The 14,011-nt window shown below is 47.5% G+C and overlaps 1 protein-coding gene across 3 annotated transcripts in view; it reads left to right on the top strand.

Moving 5' to 3' along the window:
* The window catches only part of bcor (BCL6 corepressor), a 43,120-nt gene extending 30,604 nt beyond the window's left edge, over positions 1-12,516 (top strand). For 2 of the 3 annotated variants that reach the window (XM_088415222.1, XM_088415223.1), the window contains 5 exons: positions 6,530-6,696; positions 7,451-7,596; positions 9,626-9,703; positions 10,744-10,897; positions 11,522-12,516. In XM_088415222.1, coding sequence (XP_088271348.1) covers positions 6,530-6,696; positions 7,451-7,596; positions 9,626-9,703; positions 10,744-10,897; positions 11,522-11,876 — 900 coding nt within the window. In that variant the 3' untranslated portion in view covers positions 11,877-12,516. The remainder of the gene's footprint in view (positions 1-6,529; positions 6,697-7,450; positions 7,597-9,625; positions 9,704-10,743; positions 10,898-11,521) is intronic. The other variant, XM_088415224.1, reaches the window with a different exon arrangement.
* Positions 12,517-14,011: the final 1,495 nt, after the last annotated feature.

Genomic DNA, 14,011 nt, shown 5'->3' with positions numbered 1-14,011 from the left:
AGGGGAGATCTCGCACAGCTCCACGCGCCTTTCGGCACATTTTACACTTCGCCTCGTTTCCTGTGTTCTCTTCCTCTCCGCTTAAATTGAGCTCATTTTCTTGCCCCGCTTTGTTCCTGCCTGCTACGTGGCTCCACGCCTATTTTCAAAATTGTCTCTCTCCTTGCGTCTGTCCTCCTTTTCCGATCTTCATCCCTCTATTTATTCTCCATCTCCTCCACCAGAAAGCAGACTTTCATCTTGTCACCCCCCCTGCCTCTCTCTCTCTCTCTCTTTCTGTCTCTCTCTCTCTCTTTCAGGTTTCCGCTCTTTCCCTCCCCCTTCTTTCCTCTTGGCGCTCTTTCTTTTCCTCTCTTTGTGACTCAGATTGTCGTTGGCACCCCGCAAGCACACACACACGCTAAACCACCCACCCCCTCCTCCTCACCACCACCCCCCCTCGCCTCGCTCCGCTCTCACATCTCATTAATTTTCCGTGAGGCGAAGTGTGACACACACACACGGACAGGCGCACATACACACACTCGCGCGCAGGTTCACGCGCAGACAGCATCGGCGGAATCATTATACGGAGAAGAGCGGAGGTGCTCGCTGCCTCGCTTTCTTTCTCTCGTGCATCCAGACTTCTTTTATTCCCTACCGTGCCGCTTTCTGGCAGTCACCCTACAGCACAGCACAAGACAAGAATCTCCTATCACGCTTAAAGCTTTTAGAAAGACCGGTTTTCCCACCTAAGAGCTTGGCGCCAGGTGGTGTTTAATGCAAAGGCGCCCTCATCAGCTGTGGCTGCCACGCCGTCTCCGCTGCGGATTTCATTCTGGGCGTGATGCAAATTCCGATCTAGCCAGAACAACAAGGTTCTGAACAACCATTCAGCTCTTTAGAGCGCACATGTTGATGCGGGTCAGCGCAAACATCATGTCAAGTATGGATGCTTGATTAATTACTCAAATAACCCTAACCCTAACCTAGTTCATACCCAATCATATGGTTCTGGGATGGTATAATTTTTCTGAAATTCATTCCAGAAGGATGTCAAAATTGCTGATCTGTACCTGATTATTGAGTATAAAACGTAAAATATGTCACGCAAATTTTCTCTAGCTCAACAGCACCTTGCATGGTTGTAGCCTTGCACTGCACTTCATTTTGCCTCTGTTAACTGTTTCAAGACGTGCTTCGATTCTTTAACAGTCGGTACAAATTCCTCATCGGTTGTTGGCTCATTGAAAAACTGGGAGTGTGATGATCTCTATGGGGTTAAATTGGCCACTTAAATCTAGAAATGCTATTTACAGTATGTAGCTTTCACAGCTAGCATCATTAGGGAGTTTATCTAATGTTTAACAAGTTATTTTGTTGTTGTAATGAAACACATTTTCGCAAAACTGTGCTAAACTATAGCGCTAGGTGGCTTCACGGGCGCACGACGTGAATAGAACCAAGGTGCTGTCCGCACGTTGCCTTTTAATTAAAGCCGGATGGCCCTTTTGTCTGGCTCCTTCTCCCCTCCTCCTCCGTCCTTTGTGCGCCTCTCCTCTTGACAGATTTTCCAAATTGATTTATTGATCGGCGCAGTTTAATGCCTCCTCAGCTGCACCCGCGTGTCCGCTCGCCTGCTCGCTCATTTGCCTCAGCGCTTTCCATGCGTACTCTCGCGTGTGTAATATCTTTAATCACCAGCAGAGGCATCTTCTCCAAACTGTAAGTAGGTGTGTGCGTTGCTCATTAACCGGTTGCTTTATGGTCACACGCACATTCAGACACACATTTATGATGATTAGGCGTGTGTGCGTCATGATGTGTGTGAGTCAGAGTGGGAGAGCAGGCGGCGGAGAGTGTGAATGAGAGGTAAGCGCTGGGAGTATAATCGCGTTCTAATGGCCCTCTAATGTGCCGTGGTGACTGCGGTTAGTGGCGGCGGCGGCGGCGGCAGCAGCGGCGGCGGCTGTTCTTCCTTCCTTCCTCGCTCACACACAAACACGAGGAGCGGCGGCAGCGAACGGCAGCGGGGCGCAGTCAGCCGTGCGGGAGAGAAGCTGGCTCGTCTCTGTGATTTATGTGTCTCTCTCAAACGTTTTATTCCCCTCCTGCTTCTTTCTCTTTTTTTCCGCCCCCCCCCCCCCCCCCCCCCCCGCCCCGCCACCCCCCACCCCCAACCCTTTTAGCATTTTTTTCCCCCCTTCCTGCGTGCCGAGAGGGGGGAGGAGAAAACCTGAGACTACACAAACAAGGCACTGGCCGCTGCGCAAACAACACCCCCGCCTTCCCATCCTTCCCTCCCTCCCTTTCTTTCTCTCGCTGCCTCTCAGGAAGCGCGTCTCTCACTGCCTGCGTGTGATAAGCCTGGGGCAGACCCCTGGGGCTCCCACACACACACACATGCGCTCACACACACACACAAATTTATGCATGGAGCCTCACACACACACACACACGCACACACACGCAACCACACGAGCATACAAGCCGGTAGATGCACAGCGCTTGTCCCGTACTGGTGTTTTAGTGCCGCAAGCTCCAGGCTTATCACACGCAGGCAGCGAGATATAAGGGCCTGGGAGACAGTGACACAAACGTGCGCGTACACACGCACACACACATACACACACAACTTGCATTTGCTGATTAGTGTGACACACGGAGCGACGCCAGTTATGACCTAATAAGCGCACGTACAGTCATGCCGGCGCGCTCCTCTGAACAGGCCGCGCGGAATGACTGATGTTATAAAAATAAGTGAGGAGAAGAAAACGCTATCGCACACCCACACACACCTGCATATGCAAATTCCTAATCATCTTAGGCGTGCGCACATTCATTTAATGTACACACTCAGAAGGAGCAGTGTGCGCAGACCTTCTCTCACACGCGCATGCACACACGCACAATTTAAGACTCGTGCACACACTCCCGATGCCCGGGCGACACCGTGCATATATTCATGTTCGTTTAGTTTCGCGCTCCGTGCCGGCGCACATGAAAGCCCACTCGCTCGCTTCTTCCCTCCCTCGCTCCCCTTTCTGTTCGCTTGCTCTCCCCTCGTCTGCCTCGCTCGCTCGCTGGCGGAGCATTTGAAATGGTAATGAGCAGAGATGCTGCGGATGTCTTCATCCCTCTCTCCAACCATCCAACCCACCAACCAGCCTTGCGACCCCCCCCCCCCCCCCCCTTCACGCACGCGCGCGCACAAACACACACACACACACACACCTGCCCTCCACACACCCGCCTTCCCCCTTCATCTTCGCCCGAGCCGGGTCCTCCACCAGGCCCGTTCGCTTCAGCCCATTGAAACCCAAAATAAAAGTGCAATCTGTCATTTATTCTTTTCACATAAATCATGTCTGATTTTCTCTCCTCAAGCAGGCGTACGAGGGAAGCGGGATTGCATTTTAAGTACCCAGCGCATTTATAATCTGCAAAACTGGGGAATTGCGGCGATTTGGACTGTTTGCTTGAGGAGATAAATAGAAACAGTTTTCACGCAGTTATCAGCCTCTAACCCAACCTCAAATTGTCACGGATATAAACATTAGCAGTAGCCTTCAAGGATGCCCGTCACAGGATATGCCAGACTTTGTAATTCTATTGTACCTTCAAACTGGTAAAGTGAAAACATTTAAAGTTGAATAGATGCGACTTGGAGAGTCTCTCACTGCCTGCGTGTGATAAGCCTGGGGGAGACCCAGGCTCTCTCGCGTGCCTGGAGAGAACCCATGCGGGCGCGGGGAGAACATGCAAACTCCACGCAGGAAGTCCGGAGTGAGGTAGATTGGGACTTGGGTCCCTGAACTGCAAGGTGGACGTACTAACCACGGCACCACCGAGCGGCCCTGACTTTTCATTAGGTTTGTGAAAAATTAAAAAATAGGATAAAAATAGATAAAACAAATGAAAGTCACCTTTCTGAAAAACATTATTGCTTGATTGTCTGCAGAAAGACTTTCATGTCACCTTCTGGCCTTGTATACATACTACTTTGTAGGTCTTTGCTTAACAATCTTGAAAACACAGATGAACCCTGAAAATGTGCACATTCACTGCCATTGACGACCAAAGCCGACAAATCGGTGTTTTTATGTTTATGGATGGATGAACTCATTCACTCCCATTGATAGCTATATATGACAAAAATGTATTGAATATATGAAAAAAACTTATTGTCCCAAAACAAAGCAATGGGTGTTACTTGAGTATGCCTTCTTGTGCTGTTTGACAACATATTCTAACTCGGCAAGTAACCTTGAAATGCCATTTGAAATCATATCAAGGCTGCCCAAAGAAACCCTCGACTTATGTTTTTCAGTTGTCAAGTTTTTTTTTCTTTCTTTGTAGTACTCTGGCTCGTAATCTCCAAAGTAGGATACAGCCTACTTCCGGGCATACTTGGAATGCAGCCTTAGTTGCTGATGTAAGAGGGGGTTATGCGGAGGTGGTAACAGATGACGCTAACGGTCCCTTGAATTAATGAGCTTTATGCAGTCTTTACTCGTTAGGATTGCTGCGCATTACCCGCTAGCTTGCTAGCCTGTCCATTTAGGTGTAGTCGCATTAAAAAGACACAAACATCATACTTGTTTATTTCACTTTTTTTTTAGTTGTGTACCTTTCGGGAGTGTATTTATTGCAAATCTGTATTATACTTGGGAGAGGTGATTATCCATTTCTGCCTTTATAGCACAAATATCCAAGCTTTGCTGGCATGTGGCCCTGCTTCCTCAGACCTAGTATGAGCTACCCTGGAGTCGCTGAAAGAGCACACACACACAAACATCTGCTTGTATGCGTGGCGCGTAGCTGGGCCGCGCGCTGGAAGGGGTTAAATGTCTGAGTGATGCATTGATTGCAGCCGAGCGCAGGGAAGCATTCTAGAGAGGGAGATTAGAGGACGGAGGGAAAGCGGCGGCGGAGGAGGAAGGGGGGGGGGGGGCTGCTGGGAAGGGATGTGTGTGCGTGAGTGTGTGTGCACGCGCGCCTCATTATACTGCGGAGACGTGTGTGTGCGCGTATCTGGCGGGAAGCCGGGGCTCTCGTGCTAAGCTCCTCGCTCTCTCCCAGCGATATTAAACACGGCTCCAGAGGTTTAGCGCTACACCTCCTCCACATCCATACACACGTGCGCACACGCTCATCAGCACGTAAACACACACACACACGTAAGCGAGGTGCATATCAACACTGCCGTCGTCAGCCTTCGCGCACACACGTGGAATCCCCAGAGGGAAGCTTCGGCACAGCGCTCCTGAATCTCTCTCCAGCAGGCAAACGGAATTCTGGCAGCGGGTGAAAACCAGTTGGCGCGTCACTCCTGTCTCCCTCACAAGCTCACCCCCACCCCACCCCACCCCAGCCCACCCCCCTTTACTCTCACACTTTTTCTTGCACACACTTGTTCACTTCTCTTCTTTTCCCGGTATCTCCCTCCCTTCCTCCTTCCACGGCCCGGATCGTCCTCTAAATCACTCTTATCGCCGCACAGACACACACATGCGCACACACATTTTGGACCGCCACCCACGACAAGCCCACCCTTTCATCTCTTGTTATTGTCAGCTGCGGCCCAGCGGACGGCCCCGGCAGATCTCATCCGCAGACTCATTAATCTGTCATCTGTCGGGGTGTTGCCTTCACCGCCGCGGCCCTCCTTCCGCCCGCTCCATTCCCCCGCCAGTCAAGTCTGCCCCCCTCTCCCCCTCCTCTTTCTCTTTCCGTCCCTCAAGCCGCCCTTTCGCGCAAATGGGGAGCGAGCGAGATAAACACTTGGAGCAGCTGGAGGGCGAGAATTAGCATAGAAATGGAAGTTTGGAGTCATTCCCCAGGTTCACAGGAGGGAGGTCTCGGCAGCGGGCTGTTAGAGGGACATCGCCTAAGCGTTGGCGTTTATATGCCTATAAGGATGCACGTGGGTGACATAATTAAAACCCTCATTTAGAAAAATCCCGATAAATGCGGCAGTTCCTATTTGCGTTGCATATCTTCACTAAGGTTCTTATCAGAACAGAACGCCCCCCCCCCACCCCCACCCCCTTCCCCACCCCCTTCTCGCCATTTCCTCCGTTTAGTAGCAGCAGACACCGCGGCAGTCCAATAAAAACCAGCCCCGTCTATTTTTCTGCTGGATGCCGGCTGTCGCGGCCCCGAGACCAGAAAAAACATTTCCAGCTCTTGAGTGCTTCCATCAAATCTCTTTGTTCCGCTTCCATTACGCCACGCTCGCTGCCCGGGCCCGCCGTGACTGTCTCCGCACGCGTGCACGCCTTCGGAATCTGGCAAGCGACGCGTCGTTGAGTCATACTCGGTCTCCTGGCCTCGTTCGCCGCCAGCTGCAGCATTATGGAGCGTTTGTGTGCGAGTTTTATGTTAGTCCGGCGCAGGAACACGCTCATTTCCCCTTCCTCCCTCCCCCCTCTTCCCCTAATTTGGCTGCCACAGGAAACTTTATATGCTAGAAGCCGTCTGTCTTTGTACAAGTCTGTTGTTTTTCCCTCCCGTACTGAAGCGACGTGCTTGTGTTGGCTCCTGACAGGAGGTGGTGCTCTACTGCCTGGAGAACCGAGTGTGCGAGGTGAATCACCGAGACTACGCAGGCTACTGCGCACTCCACGAGGCTTGCGCCCGCGGCTGGCTCAGCATTGTCCAACACCTGCTGGACTACGGAGCCGACATTAACTGTAGCGCGCAGGACGGCACCAGGTACCTCAGCTAAAACGTGAACCATCAATTCGTAATGCCAACGCGGTTTCTTTATGTGCCAGTGGGCTGTCTAGGCTTACCCGTGTCACGTAACGTGTCACTTGCATGATGGATTCCATCATTTCTTGCCAAGGGCGTCGTTGTGACACAGGTTGGAACTTGAAGCTGACTATGATATTCTTTCACAGACTGTTGGCTAACCCAAAATGTTTGTGAAGCGCAGCAGTTAAAAAATAAATAAAATAGAAAAGTAATGGGTTTCAGCCTCAGAAGTAAATTGCTTTCATATGCGGGAAAATAACAAAAGCTGTGCAAAAGAGGTGCAACGTAAACGTTTACGTTGTAAAATTGTTCAATGCGCATAATTTTAGCACCTCAACGGGACATATTCTCAGACGTCTTTAGTCCTCTTTAGTGCATTTTCTGCACTGGCAATTTATATTTTAATGAAGGGATGGTCATCAAAACGTCCTTTTAGGAATCCAATTCATCATAAAATTGACAAATTAATCGATTAACAAAATCTTTAGCCGCAACGTTGAAACTAATTTGTGAATTGAGTTTATTCTGTTATCCTTAAGGTGACATTTTTGACAATGCTTATGTATATTTTCAAAATTGATTTACATCAAATGACAACTGTAATTTGCCCATTTCTCCACCAGGCGGAGAAACTATGCATGAATCTACTTTTCTCAAAATGATGTACATGTTCTATACGTGTTATTTAAAATGATTGTGTATGTATTTGCAGACCCATTCACGACGCAGTGGAGAACGACCACCTAGACGTAGTGCGCGTGCTGCTATCCTATGGTGCCGACCCTACCTTGGCAACGTACTCTGGCCGGAGCCTCCTTAAAATGACCCACAGTGACCTCATGGAACGCTTCCTCACTGGTGAGCGTTTTTTTTTTTTTTTCCACGCCCCCTGGCTGTTGTTTCCTAGTCTCTTACTTAAACACGTGACTTGAATGATTTCAGTCACTGCCGTTGACGGTAATAGACCTCAAAAATCCATTTTTACTGCACTGGCATTGAATGAGTTACAGTATACCCATTTCCACAGAGTGTTGCAGTTGATTTAAGTTCGAAATGGCAAAACCCGACCTATCTTGACTTTGCATTGTTGGATGTGTAGGTGGCATGGTATCGTCTGCGTCATTTACATAGAGGGTGGGCAGCTTTGTTCAGGTGATTCATTGGTTGCCTTCTAATCCAAAGATGTTGGGTTAAATCCAGAAACCTCAAAGGATTCAGTTATGTACCACCAAAAAAAAAAAAAAAATGCATTTCAACCCTCACAATTCTAATACAGTTCAGATGGTTCGACCTGGAAATAACACATAGGCAAAGGTTTGACCTTGTAATACAAAATGCCACGAGGTAGGGCAGTAAATGAAAAGAATAAGGGGGTGGTTTTGGGTGGTGCCTTCACGTGATGAGGGTTCAAATGTTAAAGCTGCCGCTGAGCAGCAGCTAGTCCCCGAGGGCCCCGATCTTGTTTGCAGCTCTTTCAGCGCCTCGACCTCTGCGCAACCTGTTGCTCCAAGTCCCGCTTTGCAAATCCCCACCCGCCGCTCCCCCGCACCCTATTTTCCGACCCGCGCTCGCCTGCGGCCGTCAGCAGACGTGTCTGCCGCTGTCAGCCCGTCTCTCCCCTCCGGCGCCCCCACCCCCACCCTCGACCACCTGTTAGACAAGGGAGTTTGAGCCCGCAGGAGTGCGTGCTGTTGCCTCTGAGCTCCTCTATCTGGTTACTTAGCAACGCCAACTGTGTTTGCTCAGCGTACGTGAGGAAATGGGCTTCGCGCCGGCCCGGAGACTTTGCTTTTGTAGTGCGTGTTAGGGCCCGCGTGCGCCTCTACCAGGTAACTTGATATGGGAAGAATGGGACTCGGTTGTTGCCGGCGCATAATGACAGTCATGTCTTTACTCATTAACCCTTATGTGATATACAGTATGGTCGGTCTGGCACTGTTCGGCATTATCAGAAGACCCGAAAAAGACCAAAACACCATAATATAAGGGTAACAAATTATTTAATCAGAGTGGAAACAGATGAGATAACGTGAAACTGGGGCGATTAGGTGCTCTTAGATGTTCACATCAAGGTAGGGGGTTCCTGTCAGCTTTCGAGGCCCATACATGAAGCTGCGATGGAACATATGTTTATCATTATATTTTATGAGAACTTCATGGATTAAATGTTTTGGGACTTTTTTTTTTAATGGATCAAATGCTCTCATGGGGCCATATATGGTCCACAGGCCATGGGTTCATCACACCTTTTTATACAGAGACTGCTGCAAAAAGGTGGTGTTGAACTTTGATAAGAGCGCGGATACGTAGATCGATGTCTCGCGGTAGAGCGAGGGAGCGAAAGAGAGAGAGTGATGGCCGCCCTCCCTCCACCTGGTCCCACTCATCTGGAGGCCGTTAATCCCTCCAAACACACGCCAGACGCCCCACGCCTCAGCACTGGCACAAAGCCCGGCTCTGATTCGCCGAATGTGCGTGCGTGCGCGTGTTTGTGTGTATGTGCTGAAAACACACTTTGCTCTCGCCGTGTGTGCTTATCCAGCTCTCTGCCCGTGCGTGTGTTCATGCGCGCACCAGCAAAACTGTGTGTGGTTCTTGTTCCTGGCAGCCGTCGGCAGCCCCGCTCTGAACTGAGCCAGCTTTAACCCAGCAGAGACAGTCGCTCCCTCCCCCGTGGTGAAGCTGCTGGCCCCTGACCATTAGCCCCCCACCCCCACCCCCTGCTCCTCCACTCCACACTCCCCTAACACGTCCTCTCCTCCTCCCTCCTCCTTTTACTGCCGTTTATCCATTCGCCGCTCTTGTCTCCAAGGGCAATTGTTTGCCTCGTTGCCTGTCCCCCTGGGCTCCGGCTGGTGAGTCACATGCTCTTCTCCTCTCTCCATAGATTATTTTGCTGACCTTCAGGGCCGCGCAGATGACGACCCCGCAGTTTATTGGGAATTCTACGGCAGCTCTGTGTGTGGTGAGTACTGATCACAACAATCCCTTACTCTCTGCCTGCAGAAGACCACGTTCTCTAGTCTGTTTCCGATAGTGCTGTCCTGTACTGACATGCGAATGGGGGGACCAAGGGGAGCCGGTAATTTTTTGCCTTCGGGACTAATACGGGGGCAGTAACAGAAGTTCCTTTCACACTGCCAGTAAAAGACGATGTTTATCTGTTTCGTTTCTAGTTGGGCGCCTTAAAACTTTTCATCTATGTTGCTGTTCTCTATGCAGTGTTGTACTGTGTTTGTATTTGTTGTGGTTTGCTACTTTTTAAAAATAATTTAGCCTATCCTCCTGTTTTTGCCTAAATAACTTGACAGGTCGCTGTTTTTGTGTTTTTCGAAAACACCCTGACTTCCCACAAGATAGTGCCAAATGCGTAATAGAAAAGTAATGGTTTGGTGACATTTTGTGGTGTCTTGTTACCAAGGAACTTTAGCTTCTATTAGACTGTCCTCAGTAGTGATGGGAAAGTGCAGCTTCATGAAGCACTTATGATTTTTTCTTTATTCCTAGAAAGTAATTTTTGTTTAAAGGTAAATGCTCATGCAATCGAAATTCATGCAATCTTGTGGAGGCAAATATCACCAGTGCTTCATGAAGCTTCCTGTATCCATCACTAGTCCTAAAGCGTCGTCTAAATGAAAGGGCTATCTAGTGTTATTTCATGCAACTGTATCCTTATGAGATGTCCACTACTTGCAGTTTTTGCTGCTCACAGTATGGCTTGGTCCCTAACATGATAAAAAAAAAAAAAACAGTCACAGAACAAAGTAGATCACCATTTTAACCTTCAGAGGCACTATCAAAAGAAAACATAAAAGGCGTAATTTTCTTGCCCTTTGTTTTTTTTTGTTTGGCTGTTGTGCATAAACTGCACAGATACAAGTTAACCTGAAGTGAAGCCCCTGCTCAGCTGAGTTTTGTGAAGATTGTGCATCTGCTCTTTACCGACTTTCCTTGTGGAAAAGCACGTCTCGTGACATCAGCTCACATTTGTTTTACACATTTCAGAGTCTGCCGAGGAGGGCGGAGCCTACGACATTCTGGCTGACCCGCCGGGCCCTGATGATGACGACGAGGACGACAAAAGGGAGGTTTTTGAGTTTGAGTTCTCCGACCGGCCCCTGCTGCCATGCTACAACATCCAGGTGTCCGTGTCTCATGGGTGAGCCTCCCGCCATTCCCAAGTGTTGGGAATGATGCCGTACTTTTTACCGCAACCTAATTTGGCATGCATGCTCGATGCAGATATTCTAAATTGTTTCCAACCAGGAATTTATAATAACTAGCAAGTATGCAGTGTGACACAAATACCTGTTTGTCGGGACTTTCTGCATGAGAATACAGTCACTGGTCAGCTGCCCAGTCTCTGTTCATGCATACATTGGCCCATTAACACGTCGGTCATTATACACAACACTTGGATTGGCCGTGATGTCGCTCAGCTCGTGTTTCTTCTTTCACATGTAACCAGTGATTAGCCCTCATTTGTTTGTGCATATTGTTTGTGCATATTATGAAAGTGTCTTGTTTATACCAACTGACTTTTTACTTTTAGTATTATTAAAGGAATATTTTTGTTTGTTTTTTGTACCAAAATCTGTCAAATGAAATAATGGTAAGATAACCTTGATTTTAAATCACGACAAAGTAACATAGTGTCTGGTTTGTAAATATTTAAAAATTAAATAAGTGTTGTCATTTCAAATGATAAAATGAAAAATATTTTCATTACAAAAAACTTTTGAAATTTACAATGACAATTCTGTCTTTGTTTCTTCCCTCTCAGGCCTAGAAACTGGCTCCTCCTGTCTGATGTGCTCAGGCGTTTGCGCATGTCGGCTCGCGGCTTCAGACAGGCCTTCCCCCACATGGAGGTGGTGACGGTATCCGAGGCCGAATTCTACCGGCAGGCCTCGCTGTCCCAGCTCTTTTCCTGCCCTGAGGAGCTGGAGGGATTCCAGCCGGACAGCAAGGAACTGCTGGACCTAGTGGAGGATAGCGCCGAACTGGCCGCCCTGCTGGGCTCCACTCTGGAGTGCCTGGACGACCGCTGGGAGCAGGCCAGGGACAAACTGAAGGATAGGATCAAGGCAGCCGGCCAGGTGGGCCTCATCCTTAACCCGGCTCACAACAAGCACTGACCTTCTTAGCTTTCCCGTCCGTTGGGAGTTGGTATGCTGCCTGGAGTTTTCCGCCCAGCACTGTACATAGAGACTTTTGGACCTGCTGGCTGACCCGGCCTGTGTTAGCTTAGCCATACGCTTGACTCTCAATGACTGATGGTCGTATTTTTTATAAATTAATATATGTACAAATAAATATAAATAAATATATGTATGTATATATACATATGTGTTTGTGTACATAGTTGTTTTTTTTTCTTCTTACTGATAACCGGACAGCGCTTGAGCGCAGCACATTGTGCATGTGTGCTATTGAATGTGCTATTTGAGTTCACAGGGAGCACATGATGTACAATTCTTTTTTTTTTTTTTTTTTTTTTGTAATGTTCAAATTGTGCTTCCTGTCCAGTCTGTAATTTAACACGCAGAGCTACAGCGTTGATTGTATAATAAAGTTTTATTGTAATACTGATCTTCACCCTTTGGCAAAGAGCTTGTATATATATCTAACAGTGAGGCTACTGCAGTAAATCCAACTTTTTTGGGGTGTTCATTTTGTTTTGTTTTACCTTTGTAATTAAAATATCTCCTAATTTGTATTTATATTTTACAAAAAGAAGTTGCTTTAAAAAATAAATATACAAACTGCAAGATGAAATGTGCGTGCTGCTCCTTTAATTGTGAGGTTACGTTTAGCGTAGAAGAGACTAAATGGAGCTAAATGAATTGGGTGTCGATGTCAAATTAAACCGTTTAGCCAAATTGTCCGCGACGACGCAATGCAACATTGCCATCTTTAGGACTGTATTTGTATTGTCGCGAGCTCCACCTCGTCTCTGCGTCCGCTAGCGGACAGAAAGACGTTTAATAAAGACCTGCAGCGTCCCCAAACGTCGAAATTGGTAATTGCACCCCACAAATACGACAAATGGGACGATGTAATTGATGTAGGCATTGATCTAATAAAATTAATGTCATTTGTTCGGTCTTAAATTTTTCTTAAATAATGTCATTCATTGTGTTACTTTTTTCTAGGATAATTGTACATTTTTCAGCAAAGAATAATCATTACAAGCGAGTTTATCTGCATGTTTCAACTCGGTCTCCTACACAGCAACTGACAACGTTTATTCTTCTCAGAATTGAAATTAACTAGTTACATATTTTTTTTCCAAGCGCCCCCCCCCCCCCCGAAATAAAGCATTTCGACCGACCGCCCTTCCTACTTAAACAGGATTATTACTAAATAAAAAAGGATACTTGTATCCATTTAAAATAAACAACCAAAAAAGCGATATTAATATATTTTTACAGCAAATGTTAACTTTTAAAGGGACAATATGTAAGATTTAGACCGTTTTCTATTAAAGATGAATACATTCAATTATGATGAATTTCAAATTGCAAAGTAAAGTGTGCTTAACGACTAACAGTATGTTTTAATTAATCGTAGGTCTAGTTATCATTAAATTATATTACGGGGGGGGGGGGCACTCCTCCGGAGGCTGTCATGTCTGTTATACTTACGGACAGCCAGAGGAGGAGTGTAAATTGCCCCCAATCTTTCCTTTTGAACAGTTTTTACCCGCCTCTAATTTCAAATCTAGATAGAAGTAGATAGATAGATAGATAGATAGATAGATACTTTATTCATCCCCGTAGGGAAATTCACATTACCAGCAGTATCCTCAAGTCGAGATATAAAATATGAGAAATAAAGTACACAAGATACACATAAGTCCAGTACAGAAGTATACTTAAGGTGCTTGTTAACAGTGTAAACAGAATAGTGTGAATCGTTGGAGTCTAGTGCAAGTATAATTAAGGTGCTTGTATAAAGTGAATAGTGCAGTGCAGAGTATGAGGTTTAGAGTTTAATGTGAGCTTTTACTGCCCCGGGTGGAGTTGAAGAGCCTCATGGCATGGGGGAGGAATGATCTCCTCAGCCTGTCCGTGGAGCAGGACAGTGACAGCAATCTGTCACTGAAGCAGCTCCTCTGTCTGTGGATGATGCTGTGTAGTGGATGCGTTGGATTGTCCATGATTGATAGCAGCTTGTTTAGCGCTCGTCGCTCAGCCACAGTTGTCAGACTGTCCAGCTCTGTGCCCACAACCGAGCCCGCCTTCCTCACCAGTTTATCCAGACGCGAGGC

The sequence above is a fragment of the Hippichthys cyanospilos genome, chromosome 5, assembly GCF_059441005.1.
Source record: "Hippichthys cyanospilos isolate Australia breed blue-spotted pipefish chromosome 5, RoL_Hcya_1.0, whole genome shotgun sequence".
Lineage (NCBI taxonomy): Eukaryota > Metazoa > Chordata > Actinopteri > Syngnathiformes > Syngnathidae > Hippichthys > Hippichthys cyanospilos.
This window is presented reverse-complemented; position numbering and strand designations above follow the sequence as displayed.